The sequence below is a fragment of the Acyrthosiphon pisum genome, chromosome X (genome assembly GCF_005508785.2).
Source record: "Acyrthosiphon pisum isolate AL4f chromosome X, pea_aphid_22Mar2018_4r6ur, whole genome shotgun sequence".
NCBI lineage: Eukaryota > Metazoa > Arthropoda > Insecta > Hemiptera > Aphididae > Acyrthosiphon > Acyrthosiphon pisum.
Window position 1 is genome coordinate 19,703,256 of NC_042493.1, and position 17,822 is coordinate 19,721,077.

Genomic DNA, 17,822 nt, shown 5'->3' on the forward strand with positions numbered 1-17,822 from the left:
AACGACAGAATTTAGACATTTTTGATGTATAATATTAAACATTTTTGAGAAATTGAAAAATATATAAATTTGTGTTTTAAAAGTTCAAACTGTGTAAAAATCGTTATTTTCAAAAGGTATTCGATGTGTTTAGATCATTTGTATTAACTTTCGCTCATTTCTCATACTAAAATTTGAAGTTCAAAGTTTATGTTGCGTACACGCAACGTTGGCGGTTTGTAGCATATAAATTCCAGTACGGGTCAAATAGTGACCTTGGCGGACGCTAGAACGCGGTGTTCCCGCGTACATTGTTGTTTCTGACAATAGCTATTATTATAATAGCTTATAAATATACCAATATCCAATACCCAGTAATTGAGATTATAGACACGACTTAGTTGACGACGTTATCGCGTTTGTTCGTAAATTTGTTTGGTCATTGCAGCTTATTTTGTAATTCTATTTTCTATATCTGTTTTGTTTCTACAATAATTGGTTTGGTCAATCGCTATAAGTCTGCCTAAGTAAGTTTCATTTTTTTTAATTATTCATTGGTAGGTACGTTTATTTACATTTTAGTATTTATTATTATAGAAATGAGTGAGTTCAAAAGGTTAAAAACATCGGAAGAGATACTGGAGTTTTTAGATAATGTAGACGTGAGTGATGATGAACCCACCGATATTATTATAATTCCCCCAGATGTTGATTGTCTCACTGATGAGGAAAATGTTGAAGATAATGCAATTGTAATAAATGACGATACAAATGTACTCAGTAGTGACATATGTGGTACATTTGAAGTTTTAAATCATAATTTTTAAATGGCTGGAACTTCAAATGTAGACTCACAACAGCCAGAAAATCCTAGTAAAAAAAAAAAAAATTGGTAATATAAAACAAAATTATACGCCAATATGGAAATCTAAAGCAAATCCTGTGTATTCATCATTTACCGAAAACGTCGAAAAAGAAAATATAAAAAACCTAATTGAGACTTATGAAGGAATTGATCCACTCAAATATTTTTCTTTATTTTTCGACGACACAGTCTTGCAATTAATTATTGATTTCAGTATGAAATACGCGAAAGAGCAAAATAGACACGATTTTTTTATTGAAAAGTCTGAACTTTTAAAATTCCTAGGGATTATGATACTAACAGGATACCATACTTTACCCCAAATGGACTGCTACTGGAGTAAAGATGAAGATAAAGAAGTAACTTTAGTGAGAAATACAATGTCAAGAAATAAATTTCGTTTCATAAAAAAAAATTTGCATTTAGCTGATAATCATAATCTCAACCCCTTAGATAAATTTTCAAAGTTGCGTCCTTTTTTCGATTTATTGAATCAAAAGTTTGTTCAGTTTGGTATTTTTGCTCATAATTTGTCAATAGACGAAGAAATGGTACCATACTTTGGTCGGCATTCTTGCAAAATGTTTATTAGAGGAAAACCAGTTCGTTTTGGCTTCAAGTTATGGTGTTTAACTTCTGAAAATGGTTACTTATTTCAGTTTTCACCTTATGGTGGTGCTAGTACCAAACGAATAGAAGGTTTGCCATTAGGCTCAGAAGTTGTATTCAATCTTTTGGAGTCTGTTGAAAATCCAAACTTGCATAAAGTATTTTTCGACAACTTTTTTACTAGTTATTCTCTAATGGCTATGCTAAGAGAAAAAGGATTCTTTGCGACAGGCACTGTGAGAGAAAATCGCATTGGTAATTATAAATTAAAATCTGTCAAACTGTTGGGAAAAGAATGTAAAGGAACATTTGACTTTGCTTTTGAAAAAAAAAAAATGAAATTTGCGCAGTTCGATGGAATGACAATTCAGTTGTGACGGTCTTGACTAACGTTGGTACAATTAATCCATTAGTAATCGCAAAACGTTATAATAGAAAAGAAAAAAAAACTTTCAATGTCCAGCAACCTAACGTAATTCAGGATTACAATAAAAACATGGGTGGCGTTGATCTGCATGATAATGGTATAGCAAATTACAGGATTAGAGTCAAAGGGAAAAAATGGTGGTGGCCACTTTTTAGCAACGCAGTAGACAGTGCAGTAGTCAATTCGTGGAAGTTTTATAATTTGGTAAATGGTGAAAAAAGTTCACAATTTGACTACAGATCAAAACTTGTTTTGAGTTTGTTAAAATCATCATCTAAAAAATCAAATGAAGAAACTATCAATGAGTCTGCAGTATCCATTACCAACACAAATTTGGGTCGGCCTTCGAAAAATGCTCTACCTACAGCTATAAGAAAGGACGATATTGGTCATCTCATTATTCGAAAAAATGAAAGAAGAAGATGTCGCAATTGTCAATCGCAAACAATTTATTCATGCAAAAAGTGCAATGTTTTTCTACATCCAGATTGTTTTCAAGAATTCCATGAAAAGTAAAAAAAAGTTTCAAATATTTATTGTTCATGTTTCAATAAATACGTAATACATTTTTGTAAACATACATTTTTTTTTCAATATAATAATAATACTATTAAATGTATAATTAATTCAGAATAAATAAATAATTTAACAGTTTGAATAAATTCGTTGTTTTTAGTTATTTTTTAATACACATTAAGCCAACGTTGCGTCAGCGCAACATTTTCTTACGCAAAATTGGGTAGACCAAAAATTTTTTTTTTTTTCCCGTTATAAAATTACGTTACTTAGCAAATACCAATCTTTATAATAGTAGGTTTTTCGATATTTAATATGTTGGCCGTTAATGGTTTAATATATGATTTCGTTCAAAATTGAACTTCAAATAGGTACCTAACTATAAAAAAAAACTGCGTTCGTGTATATTTTTAGATTTTTTGAATATGGAATTGACTACTTATACCTACGGAGAACCTTGTTTTAAATGTTCAATCCTTAGCTATAAAATTTGAACATTTTATAAATTTTAAATTACAAAATAATTATTAAATTTTAAATTTGATAAATATTGTCAATATTTGAACTTTAAATTCTTATAAAAAAAATTATGTCCATGTATTTTTAATATTTTCAACTATACTATTGAAGCAATATATCAGGAGTCTTTTATTAAATTGTCATGCTTTTTGGCCCAACATATAAAATTGTATAGATGTTTATAAAAAAAAACTTAAAAAAATTGAAATTTTAAATTTACCGTAAAAATGAGTCAAATTTTTAAGTTTAGAAAATGAAAATATAAATATTCAGTGAAAATTACATGTATCTACAGTTATTTGTTATTGAATTACAACAAAATAAGAAAATCGCTACATGAGAAATCGAGTAAATATCCAATGTTGTAAAAATATAAAAATATGAACTTCAAACGCTCATAAAAGTTTAATTTTACTATCTTGTAGAATTTTTTTGTTAAAGGTGGACAAACTTATGAGGAATCTTGTACTACATTTTCAAATCTTAGATTTAAAAAGCAACATTTTTATGAATTTCTAGCTCAAAATAATTTGCACATTTTCGTCGTTTTTACGTATTTTATCAATATTTGAACTTTAAATGCTTATAAAAATAAATGTGACTGGATTTTTAATATTTTTAAAATATCACTGTAACAATATATTAGGAGCCTTCTATTAAATTTTCAAGAGTTTTTACTCAACAAATACAATTTTATTGACATTCATAGAAAAAAAAACTTATAAAATTGAGAACTGAACATGTCCCTAAACAGTTCAAAACAAATCAAAATATATTGATCGAATTTTATCGTGTATAGATAATGCCAATTAATCAACCAGGGAAATTTTCATATATCCACTGTCCAGTGGCGTGATTTGGTTATGTTTTTTTTTTTTTTTTTTTTGGGGGGGGGGGATTGAAACATTTACCTCCACAGCACCCATCAAAAAAAAAAATTTGGTTTATATCATAAAAACTTTTCAGTCTAACCATTGTGATCTGTAATTAATATAATTTAAGTATGGTACATTGTAATTAAAATCAAACGCTGGATTTTTGTAATATATTTTTCTCAACGTTTATTTCAATACGTAATTAAAATATGTGTACAAATGAATATTTGTTTTCTTTTACAATATTAAAATAGTTATGTTGCTTTATACTCTTATGAGCTTACAAGTAAAATAGTATATTTCGGGAATAATACATGAAGGGTGGGGATGTGTTTGAACATAGAACTCACGACTTAGTTCGGAAGTTCTGTGGTTGGCGGCTCGGCTCTGTTGGCGGCGCTTCTGGTTGACGGTGGTATGCTGGTTGACGGAATATGGTTGTTCTTCCCGGGCGGTGGTGTGTGTACGGCGGTTCTGGATCTACTGGCTACTCGGCTCGGACGGTCGGCGCTCAGTGATAGACGTCATGTACACAACAATCTGCTTCACGGCGCACTCGGACGGTGGCGGATAACAGGGTTTGCCGGGGAAGACTGTAGAATATCCGTATTACGGGTTTACCGTCCGGCGTATTCAGTCTCGGGGCGGTGTGCTGTCGGTAACAAGAGATCGATACCCGTCTTACAACACTAGTGTTGTCCGGTGTATCTTTCTCAATGTTCAGCAGGGAGAATGACTGTGGTTGTATCGGCGGCCAGCGACCTGTATATATGCTATACTCTGGCGGCCGGTCCCGATTGAAATGCACCAAAATTTAGTTTACATTTCTTGTGGTTTCGGTGTTTTAAGTTGGATATGGATGCACGCGCATGTACATAGTTTAATGTGTTGAATGCGGTGATTCCAAATATGTTTACTACGATCTTCCATTTTGAGTATTTCTGTAGGAAAACTTGATTTTTCCGGTGGGCGGCATCCCGGTTTTCAATGCGTAGCTCGACAGCGCTATCTGCTACGCGGTTTGTCGCGTATGCTGTGTTGAATGTTCGGCTGGCGGCGCGTCATCGCTGCGTGAGCGCGCGGCGGTTGTAACATTTGCTCGGGTGATGGTACACTACCAGAGTGCACTACTGATTTGGTTACTCTGTTTTGTTCCATTACAACATGTATAAATATAAATATAAAATTATGAATATTAAATAAAGATTAATAATATTTAATAAAGATTTAATCATTTAAATGTAATTTTACTTTTGTTATTATAATTATTACACTTGGTACATTGATCTTTATTGGATTTCTAAAATGATAATGCTGGATCAAATTCGTGGAATACTCGTGTGTATACGATTTTAGATACAGGCTCAGCAGGTGACGTACTGCAATAAAGTCTATACATGATTGATATATTTAAATCAGATGACAAGTATAACTTTTTTGTATCATGGCGACAATAGTGGGATTCCATTTTTGGAAATGATTGTATATGATTTTTTACCTCTTGTATTATTTTGTCAGACGTTTTATTTGGAGGCGTTCTTCCTAAACGTCCATCGACACCAACAAACATTCCTGCTTCATTACAATTTTTCATTGCCAATTTAATTACCGGAAATGTTATGTGCAACGTTAAACAGAAGAATTTTTGACAGACTGTGTTTAATTCCATTTAAATCTGTCAGGTAATACTCAAAACACTTACTTTTCGTCTTCTGTTTTGAGGGATCATCTGTTCTTGGTCGGTGACGTTTTATAGAATTTTCCACAATATTCGAAGTCAAATAGCATTTTTGACGTGTGGAATCGCCCAAATCCCAATAATTACGACGTATTTCAATTCGCATTTCTTTTTTTAAGAAACTTAAAGCGTTTTCTTTTTTCTTTGGACTTTTAACTGATTTTATTTTTATATTTGTAGAAACACTGATAGGGATTGCATATTCAGATGACTGGGATAAATGTGAAGATGGATGATATGAACTATCCTCATTATTATTACTTTCTACATCATGATCCAATTCTATCACATTATTAGATTCTATATTATGTTTATCAATGTAACTTGAAAAAAGTACACTAGCAGGTTCTAATATTTGATAATTTTTGATTCCATCCTCGTTCGAATTTAAATTGAAAATGTCGTTAATATTTTCTTGTAATTCTAAATCAGTGTTATTCTCGGCAGGTACAATAATTATTGGTTGTGTAAAAGGATCAGTATTATCTATAAAGAAAATAATACGATAGGATTGTAACACTAGGTCAATACTTAGAGGAAAATAATTATAATATAAACATTAAATATTAAGTAATTCTTTCGTTAAATATTTAAAATGGTAAGTTGACCTATGATATTATAATTTATGTATTATAAAATAAAAATTGACAGTAAAATTATTTGCAAAAATGAACGAAAAAAAGTGGGTATCGCTCTGCTTTGGTAATCGAAATAAAAATCCCCAGACTACAATATTACTCAGAAACACATGAAAATGACTGAACAAATATTTTTTAAACGTTAATTATTAGTATTCATAATTACCTATCAAATTATTAATATTTAATAACAAATACATTCAAAAAATTAATATATAGTGATAATAGAATATTAATGATAATATTATATTATATTACAAACAGACAAGAGACAAATTATTAAGCGTGACCAAAACAAAAATTACGAAGGTACTTAATATATAATTTGAAAAACTTACCGTCGAAATAAATCGGATTCACAGCATTAAAACCTTCTTCAAAACTTTGTACAGAACTAATCCATTCCTGAACAAACATATTTTGCTCATTGCAGCTATTGTCTTGGCCATCATTGTTAAACGGGGTAATATTTTTCGTATTTTTAATCCCGGTATAGTTCGTTTGAAGGATAGTCATATTATCTAGTTTAAGACAATATTATATTTTTATTTCGTTATATTATAAATATTAAAATATATAATTATGATTACAAGAAACACATTACTATAATAATATGTAGAATCTTATTGTATTAATTATAATAGGTACATCACTATATTATATTATGATTATTTCAAATTTGATTTTCATTACAGATATAATATTAATACTATCAAAATAATAAATTGACTAACCTTCGTTAAGTTCTTTAATTGGTTCTTTGTACTGTGTAAGCAACAACATCTTTTTAGCTCTACTGCTAGAATGCACGGAATTCATGATATAATTACAATATTGTTATCATTTAAATTTTTAACTAATTTATTGTTTGACTATTAAACAATTAAAATAAAATAAGAAACTCAGTCTCACAAGTCACAAGACTGTACACCAGTGGCGTGTTGAACTACTTTTACTTAAGGAGCGAAGATTTTTACATACCACCCACCCACCCACCCATTTATTAAATACCCCCACATACCAAAAACGGTCGCTTCGCTCGTATTGTCACTATAAAAACATAATGAACTATTAATTTGGATTAATGGCCCTATCTTTATACTTCGTCAATATTTAAAGTATATAAAAAATAGTTTTTTAATTTTTTTTTTTTTTTTTTTGATCATTTATTAAATAGTTTCCATCAATGTTACAGATATAATTGGTAAACATAAATCATTTTATTCTCATATTTAATAATGATAATTGCTTCATTATACTTTATTATAATCAACTCAAGTCTCAATATTTTTTTAACATTAATTAAAATAAACTATTAGTTAACTAAAACTTAATTCTTTGAATACTCATTGGTCATATACATATTAATATATTACTATACATAGGTATTAATATATAACTGTAGGTATAAACATATTTCTTAATAATTAAATAATAATTTATACTCTTTAACAAGATATAAGTTGTTACTTATATAATAACGCTTCTTGTAGTAGTTTAGAGGTGTTGGCATATTTGTTTATTGCTTCATCAAGGTTAATTTTTACATCTTTTTCACATGATAAGAGCATCAAACTTTCGAGACGTTTTTGTACCATTGTCGAACGAATTCTAGTCTTAATCAATTTTAATTTAGAAAACGTCCTTTCACTACTTACTGATGTAGCTGGTATGGTACACACAAATTTGAATGTCATGTACATATTAGGAAATGCAGATATCAAGCTAAATGTATTTAATAACTTTAACACATTTAAAACTGTCATTTTAGTTTTAGTTTCTTCACTATTGTTTTCATCTGAATCAACATTTGTATCCGTATCTGATTCACTTATTATTACATTTTCATGCAATTTTTCAATTTCTACGTTTGATTTTAATTTAAGGAAACTGTATGCAAAAGTGGAATATTCCAATTTTAATTGATCGATTTGTAAATTTGAAATCCACTTATCAAGATACACAAAATTATCTTCAGGTATAGGACATCCTTTACTTGTAACAATGAGTCGATCGACTGAAAGAAGGGACAAGTCGGATAAAATTTCCCGTGAGCCTTCAAATCGGCTAGTTATAGATGTACATATTTGATCCAAGACAGTGAAATAAACTTGTATTTTAAAATTATCCTTGGCATTTGATACTACTTCATCATTCGATTTTTCTCCAGCCATTAGTTTCCGCCTCTGAACCCGTTTTTATGGAAACCATACTTCTTCCAGTTCATTTTCCAGGGAAAACATTTTGACATCAGCCAATAATACATCTAAATGTAGATCCTTTCTTAACTCTGACAGTTTCCTAGCACAATTATCAACCATAGTTATGAATCCAATGATGGTGATTGTAAATATATGGATAATGGATTTTGTGTGCTCAAAGATATTTTCCATTAATAACAAATGTGTAACAAACTTGAATGAAGAAATAGTAGACACTAAATTTGTTGCCATTGAAGGTGTATCACGTTCAGTTGAGTTTGATAACTCTTGTAATGTATTAGTGAGTGCTTTATATTTTTCAAATATAACTGTCAAAGCATGGCCATGAGATGTCCAACGTGTAGAAGAAAAATTTTTCATTCTACAAACTCTTTTATCTGGATAACATATTTTTTGTTGGTTTAAAAATATTGCAGTACGTTTTCTTGCTCTTAAAAAAGCAATCAATGATTGCAAATCTCCGAAAAAATTTCTCATAGTCTTACTTGTATCACAAGTGTCCACCACAACAAGATTTAAAATATGAGAAAAACACCAGACATATATTGCCCTAGGATTTTTTCCTTGAATGTATGCACGAACACCAGAGTATTGGCCTTGCATGGAAGATGCCCCATCATATGATTGTGCACACAGTTTATTTTCCCAATCAATATCATATTTTTCACAAATATTACACAAAACGTTAAACATACAAATACCTCTTGCGTCTGATACATTTTCTAAAGCAACTAATCTTTCTTCTACTTCTTCATTTTCATTTATAAACCTAATTACTAATGAAAGTTGTTCTATATTAGAAACATCTGTTGTAGTATCTATGATGAATGAAAATACTCCAGATTTTTTAATTTTGAATAAAATATTTTCCCGAACCATTTCACCAAGAACATTGAGCATATTATTTTGGCTTAGATTGGATAAAAATGTTAATCGATTTTTTTTTTTTTTTTTTTTTAGTTTTGAATTTTTGATAAGTGAGATGAAAGTATTGGATTATATTTTGATATGAATTTAATCAATTCAATAAAATTGCCTTGATTGTTTGATGTCCAAGATTCATTGTGGCCTCGAAACGCTATATTTTGACGAGCAAGGTAGATAAGAGTTTCAAAAATTACTTTCACAATTTCCCTATTTTCAGCAACAATTCTGTTTGAAGTTTCAAATGTTGTACTTACTACTCTTTGATTACTTATAAACATAGCTCTTCAAATTTCAGACTCTAAATGGATACTATTTGATTCATGTGATTTAAGCTTAAATGATATATGGCTCCAATCATCAGAACCAAACCGCACTAGTTGATAACTTTTTGCATCTTCTTTTATAAATTGTTTGCAAACAATACAATAAACTTTATCTAGCAATGGGGAATATGATATCCAATTTCGCTTAACAAATTCACCATTTGGAAGTTTTTTACTATAATGTTCCTCGTAAAAAAGAACGCAACCATTTGCCTTGCAATCTAGTTGGAAATATACCTCCTTTTAATTCAGATGCTTTAGGTTGACACGGTTGTAAAGCAGCAATATAAGCAAACTATTCTGGAGACATTTTTGAATCTAATATTATTGATGGATCATTTGGAAATTGTTGGAAACGCATAACATCTCGATCTACAATGTTACCGATATCTATTAAAATATGTAATATCTGAATTAATTATCAGTTTTATTTTAAAATATGTATTTGGAAAATGTTTATTTAAACCACACTTTATTTACATATTTATTTTTATTTCGACTTAAAAGACATTAGATTGCTTATTAAACTTGACGATTAAAAAACTTAATATTTGAACCTATTATTATTATTAATTACCTTCAACATCCCTAGTTGATGACACATTAGATTGATCTTCATCAGAAAAAACACTATACAAATTACAATACTACATTCATTTTACTGCCTTTAAAAAAACAATAAATAAAAATGTAAATTACTTAATAGTCAATAGTATATATTATGCAATATTTTATTAGAATGCAAGAACATCACATGAGGTGCATGCATATGAAAATGTTAATTATAAAACTTACAAGAAGCTCCCGAGTTGATTAATAAATCACTAGATTCTAGTGCTGTATTAGCAATGTCAGTGTTTAATACAGTTAATTCTGTTACAGAAGAGCCATAATTGGAAGTAGCGATTCCAATTTGATCTTTTGTGATATCTATTACCAAAAAAAAAAACCATACATTTGTAAAAAATATTTAAGTCTTTTCTTAAGGACATAAAATACAAACTAAATAATTAGCCATATTGAATATTCTCAGACCCTGCTGTAAAGTATGATTGTTATAATTTAAAAATTATTAGAATCCCAGTAAAATTAGTTAAACAAGACTTATACATTATACCATAATTAGGTAGGTAGATAATTGCAGATAAATAATTATTCTAAATTGTATTTAACTATTGTTATTTTTTTTTTATTGCCAAATTAAATAGAAAAATTACCTTTATTTGGTAGAGGTGCACTTCATCATCAATAGTCCTTTTTTTTTCATATAAGAAAATATGTTAGATACCATTTTTGAACTTTTTAATTTTGCAACATTGCATGCAGTTACATGGCGTTTCCAATTTGTGTCATTCATTTTCTGTCTTTTTCTTCCGCATAAACACTCAATATTGTTTTCTGACATTATTTTAAATTGTTAATTAAGTTGAATATTTAATTAATTGTATTAATTCATATATTTAAAAATAGAACTGCTAACTGGATTGAACGTCTGATAACATTTTGATACATGACACACCCACAGATATCTATGATATCAGATATTTGTGATTACACATGGAATGTAGATAACAAAATGGTTTCGTACGTATTAACGTACTACGGCTGTATTTATTATAGAGTAAAACAGTATGCTACGTAGTGCGTATATTGTACTATTATAAGTTAAGACATGTAGTATATTTATGATCACAAAATTACAATTCTATTCTTCATATAATAGAAGTATACCCACAACCCACCTAATTATTAACAACCCACCCTTAAAATATTGATGGAGCGGCCGCTCCTTAAAAACATTGTCAACACGCCACTGCTGTACACGCAACTACAACACGTCAATATTATTATGTCACGATTGTCATACAAATTATTATAATTATTAAAATCTAATCGATACTAATATTATTATGAAGACAGTATCGACGGATCGACGTATTGACGTATCATCAGTGATTAAAACGATATAGATTAAAAATAGTTTTTCGACAAAATAATACGTCCGGACATATTCATTTTTTATAAATAGATAAACAAATTCGATATTATCTAAAACATTACACGTCCAAAATTGAATGAATTATTTTTGACAAAAGTAACAAGTCCGGACATGTGATATTTGTCCGCTTAATATTTAGATCATGTTAAAATATTTATTGTATGTCTCATTAAATTAGGACTTGTTATATGTGTGCACTAAAAAAACCTATCTTGCACTAAAAACACAAAAATTAAAGTATAAATAAAATCTGTTTTAATTGTGATATTGACATATAATGTTATACTAAATCATAAAGACGACCCAGATAAACCCAATGGACTAATAAAACGATGTTGAGAAAAAATGGACATACAACTTTTGGCCTCTTAGCCATCGATATGTAATGATGTAGATACTATGTTTTGAAACATTGGATTCTTTCTCAAAATTTAAATTTGAAAACTATATGTAAAACATTAAAAAATGATCAGAAAGGATGATAAACCACTGCAAAAAATTATTCGCAGAGTTGAAGAAATAAAAACATATTATTATAAAGGCACCAAATGCAATTGTGAATTAAGTGACACTTGGTTTTATAAGAAACAATATTACAGTGATCCTTTACCAATTAATATGTCAAATCCTCAGTATTTATCTATTACTTGCAGTTCTTTGACAATAATTTCAAAAGATCAAAAAAGCAGAGGAATAGTGTTAACTGATAATATTGCGTTTAATTAAGATTCAAGTTTATATTTCTTGGTTGGAAGTTCATTATTAATTAAACAAGATCTATATTTAAAACCTTGTCCTTCTAGTTTATTGGACTTAATATTCAATGTCACAATTATCAGAACAAAATACTTGGCCTATTTCTATGATTAATAAAAAGTATTTTTAGTTAAGCTGAATTTAATAATAATTTAATAAAACGTAAATTAAGTGAGCGTCACGCGTTTGGGCGAATTTTTAAAAATTGCAATGTGTTTGGGCAATTTAGCATAATGCGTTTGGGTGAGTGATTTTAAAACATTGTAATGCGTTTGGGCGACCATTTTTGTATTATTTATTTATGGGGGGGGGAGGTATTGGCTACAACTGCCCCAGGTGCCAGTATTTTTTTGGTCGGAATTTTGTTTCCTTTTGGCGTATGATATAATAGTACTAATTTTACGACGACCAAAATGTTATTTGCCCCGGAGAATAATTCACTGAACCCGTAGCCCGTAGTTTTATATGTAAAACCGGATTATCCAGATGTAACTCTAAATATAGGTAAATAAAATATTATAACTAGAAGAAAACTTAAAATTTGGTTGTTCATGAAGCACTGTGCAACGAATTTAAGTTAAATCTTTAATTTTGCCTAGTTATATTGTATCATTCGTGTACTGAAGTCTAAACCGTCACGTAATTAATTTTAATACCAATTTTCATATTATTATATAAATTAAAGATCATAAGAAGCAGTGGCGTTCCAATGTGAGGGGGGGTCGGGTACAAACCCCCCCAGGACAAAAAAAAATTGTGATATTATTGATGAATTTCTTATTATATTAATAATCCGTGTATACACAAACATACGTCATAATAATATGACTATTGATTATTGACTATTGAGTATACACTATACTTGACCAACAGCGAAAAAAGATTTCATAACGAAATTATAGGTGCCGTATATTAATCAAAATAGACATTTGATCGTACACCGTCAGTTAGTAGCATGCGGACATAAATACATATTAATATTGTCATTATCTCGACCGACTCGATCGGACAACGGAGAAATAATATAATAATACCACAGGTTAAGAATTGGATTACGGATCATTAAAATAGCATTTCAATTTTTATCGTTAATCGAAAACCGAAATATCCTCGTATGTCTGAAACATTCCATTGACTTTTTTGATCCGACATCCATCTTGGTCCATGCCACCAGAGATCTGCTATCAAAAGCTCCTTGGCACTTATTCCGCGGGAAATAACATCCACAGGGTTATCAGCTGTACTTACATGGTGCCACTAGTTTGCATCAGTTAATTCCAAAATTTGAGATATTTGATTTAGTACATACGATTTTAATCCGGTTTGCTGGCTGTTTATCCAGCTCAAGACTAAGATTGATTCAGTCCATAATTGACAGCTTTCCCACTGAAAACCCCAAGACTCTGACACCTTGTTGAACAATTCGGCAAGTAATAGCCCCATTCAGTTCTAAACGTGGAATGGTAGTTCCTTTCAAAGGTGCTACACGGGTTTTCGAACATAAGAGTCTTGAACTCCATATTCCGTTGCCATCTATCGAACGCACATAGACGTACGCGCCGTACGCTTCCTCCGAGGCGTCGCAGAAGTCATGGACTTCGATGTCCCTTGATAGACTTGGAATCACTCCTTGGAATTTCTAGTACCTTCAACTGCTTTAAGCTTTGGTAGAAAGCGCTCCATTTAGTTTGCACGGCTATTGGCAACGTATTATCCCAATCCATTTTTCCTGCCCGCATCTGTTGCAGAAAGATTTTTCACCTTATGAGCACAGGTGCCAAAAAACCGAGAAGGTCGAAAATCTTATTAAGATCTGATAATATCACTCGCTTAGTTGAACATTTCCGTTGTAAAGTGGGAGATATGGTAAAAAAAAATTCATCTTATATTGGCTTCCATTCCAGTCCTAACGATTTCACTATTTCTCCATATCCTATCTCAAATGTAAACAATGCATTACCTTTGCGTTTATCCACTTGTTCAATTATAGCTTGGGAGTTTGAACACCGCTTTCTCAATGGCATTTTTGCAGAATCAAGGATAGAGTTAACTTCTTTCTGAATTCTACAACAATCCTCCACACTGTCCGTGCCTGTCATTAAATCGTCCATATAAAATTCACGAAGAATAGACTTAGACGCTTTCGGGTATTGTTCTTTGACTTCTTCTGCCAAAGCAACTAAACGACGCTGGCGTCGTTCCATAAGTCACAGTTGTCAATTGATAAGTACGTAATTTCTCCTTTGGATTTTGTCTCCACAAAATCCGTTGCAGGTTCCAATCATCCTCTGAAACACGTACTTGACGAAACATTCTTTCGACGTCGGATGTTACAACGTATTTGTGTTTCCTAAAACGTGTAAGTATTCCGAACACGTCCTCTTGCTCGGGAGGACCACATTTCAACACATTGTTGAGGGATAACCCTGATGAGCTTGTGGCTGACGCGTCAAACACAACTCTGAGCTTCGTGGTAAGACTTGAGCTTTTAAGGACATGATGTGGTAGGTAAAATGATGGTTTTGGTATCTCTAGTTCATCAACGACTTCTACCATAAATTTTTCTTTTAAAGTTAGAGTGTCGCATGACATCAATTTATTAATGGCCGTAATGAAATCTAGGCAAGTAGTACCCACTTTCTCATTAATATTATCTCTCATTATATTATCAATAACTTTATAGGCTTCAATACATGTTACACTCCTCTTATTGACAGGGATTTAAGTTTGCCTTCCTTTAGTGAGGACGGTAGATAGTGTAGTAGATAAGTCAGAATATACTTTCGCTGCCACTTCATCATTAATTTTGTGGTTTTCTCTAAGATACTCTAATGTCATATCTTGTAAGGTTCCTAAATGAAAATTGGAAGTTATCTCAGAGAATGGGTATTCACCATCACAGCCTAACCAATATTGCCTTGACTTCTTCTCTCCCTCTGTTTGGCAGTCTATTATACTCCCAACCTCTTAATATTGATTCTGCTATTTTAGGTGCTGGACTATGCTAATGGCGGAGATACCTTTGTATACTGATAAAAGTAGCTTATAGAACTCAGCCCTGTATTTTTTATGTTTTAGGATATTGCTTTCCTGTTAATTTTACTATCTCTGCTTCGCTTAGATTGAGTAGTTATGGTGCTAGTAGTGAATGTAAGCTCTTTTTTATTGAAAGGGATGTGTTTGCTATGTGTTTTGATGTTCAACTGTTTCTGTCTCTTCCAGACATATCTGATTGGCCTTAGATAGCCGTCCGAAACTGGAAATCTCGCTGGCCATAGTTGCCTTCCAATCTTCCTCCAATGATTCGCCAACTGAATGCATTCTAACTAAAGTCACTCGTTCTATTTCCCCGGTCACTATCCACCCGAAATGTCTGCAGCTCAAAACTAAATTATTGACGTTTAGTGGAATCCGAGGTACTATAGTTGAAATCACATAAAAAAAACTCCCCCACCTATTAGCAAATCAACTGTCCCAGGACTTTGAAAGGTAGGATCTGCTAACTGTGGTATCAAGCCTTCTAGAATTTGCCAGCCCTTTTTTGGCGTTTCACATGTTGGCAAATTGTTTACGATTGTTGGCAACACGTGACCATACCAATTTTACACAGTTATCACTCAGCCTCAATTGAACTGCGGCTTCGACAGCTCTCACCTGACTCACCCCAATACCTCCGACTGGTAAGTTAGACTTTTTACATTCTAGTTGCAGAGACTTGGTGAGGTTCCCTAATATAAAATTCACCTGTGAACTACTATCGAGTAGAGCTCTAAAACTACGCTTATTGCTTCACCTATCAGTAACTAGGACAACAGCAGATGCTAAAAATGTGTAGTTTTTTTCTAACGCATTAAGCGCGGCTGCAGCTGCTGAAACGTTTGGCGTATCTATTGTAGTCTGTTCCTCTTCAATGATTTGTTCAGGATCTGCAGGTTTGCCGAAACGCATCAATGTGTTGTGTCTTCGTCTGCATATACGACAACCATAAATGGATTTACATACAGTTGCCATATGCGTTGGAGAAAAACAGTTGAAGCATAATCTTGAGTCTCGAACCACTGTAACACGTTCTCATACTGATAGATTTTTGAACTTAATACATACGTATAGCTTATGTAGTTCAAAGCAACAGCTATATTTAATATCATTGGGAACACAGGCTATGAGTCCTTTTCTTGTAGCTGCATAATTAGACGTCTTCTTCGAATTTGCATCAATCGTCGGATATCTTAATCCTTCTCCTTTTGCATTTGCATCCAATGTTTCAGAGCTCTCCAATGCAATACAGTGACTTGAAATAAATTCTTCAACCTCGATATATGTTGGTAAATCTGTGTTATTCGCCGCAACTGTCATTCATGACTTGTGGTCTGGTCTAGTTTCAAATTTTTTTTCCGAAAACTTAAAATTTGGTTGTTCGTGAAGCATTGTGCAACAAATGTAGGCTAAATCTTTAACTTTGCCTAGTTATATTGTTAGACATTCGTGTATTGAATTCTATACCGTGATGTATTGATAGTGAAAAAACTAAGAAAGTCTTCATCCAAAAGTTAAAAAGGCTATCATTGACGTGGAGATTCGATGAGGTAGTCCTTGTGACATGTCAAATCGTTTCTTAAAGTTAAATGATGTATGTAAACTGTAAAGATACATTTAAAGAATTGAATGTAACTGATGGTCAATGGCAGAAAATTCATACTAGAGTGCCTTGATAGAGATAGTGTGGCCATACGGAATGTTGCTCTGATTGGATGAAAGATTTGACCGCCACTAGTTGGCTACTTTTATTTTTGATAAGATGTTTTTACATGTACTATCATAGATTTTTTAAATTTAACAACGATTTAGTATAATTTGTATCATTTAGTTGTTTCTATTTTTCTAATCGTGAAGCTATAATATTTTTCAATATTTGTATTGATTTTTGTAAGCATAATCTTTAGAATACCTATATGTTAAGCATTGATTATCAGCTATATACAATGTACCTAGCTGATACCAAGTATTTCTTATCATGACATAAAATTATTTAGTGTATTTAATATGCACTATAGTTTAAACACAATTTGAACCTTCGGAAATCCTGTTTTCAATCTTTTTTACTCAACAAATAGTTTTATTGACATTCATAGATAAAAAACTAAAAAAATTGGAAACTGAATTTTTTATTTGTTTATCACGGCGCTTTTTAAACTACCTACCTATTGGGAAATATTTAATTTTGATCGCCCAAAAGTACCAAATTGACTAGATCTACTTTCCCATCGAATAAGATACTGAAATTGGAAAATAATCATTATTTCGACTACTAATCGTGTATACAAATACAAAAAAAAAACACACATCATTGTAAAACCAATACATTTATCGCTCCACTCAGAATCTAAACTTTTTACTAATCCATTTACCGTACAGTTCATAAACAATAT

At 31.2% G+C, this 17,822-nt stretch overlaps 3 protein-coding genes across 3 annotated transcripts; 2 read left to right on the top strand and 1 right to left on the bottom strand.

Annotated features, from left to right (window-relative positions):
• The first annotated feature begins 578 nt into the window (after positions 1–578).
• LOC103308422 (piggyBac transposable element-derived protein 3-like) lies at positions 579–1,830 on the top strand. Its single transcript, XM_008181763.1, has 2 exons — positions 579–731; positions 829–1,830. Exons 1-2 carry the CDS (start codon positions 579–581, stop codon positions 1,828–1,830), a joined length of 1,155 nt encoding a protein of 384 aa, XP_008179985.1.
• Positions 1,831–1,949: 119 nt separating this feature from the next.
• LOC103308425 (piggyBac transposable element-derived protein 2-like) lies at positions 1,950–2,396 on the top strand. Its single transcript, XM_008181768.1, has one exon. It carries the CDS (start codon positions 1,950–1,952, stop codon positions 2,394–2,396), a length of 447 nt encoding a protein of 148 aa, XP_008179990.1.
• A 5,968-nt stretch (positions 2,397–8,364) lies between these two features.
• LOC103308431 (zinc finger MYM-type protein 1-like) lies at positions 8,365–9,288 on the bottom strand. Its single transcript, XM_008181776.1, has one exon. It carries the CDS (start codon positions 9,286–9,288, stop codon positions 8,365–8,367), a length of 924 nt encoding a protein of 307 aa, XP_008179998.1.
• Between the last annotated feature and the right edge of the window lie 8,534 nt (positions 9,289–17,822).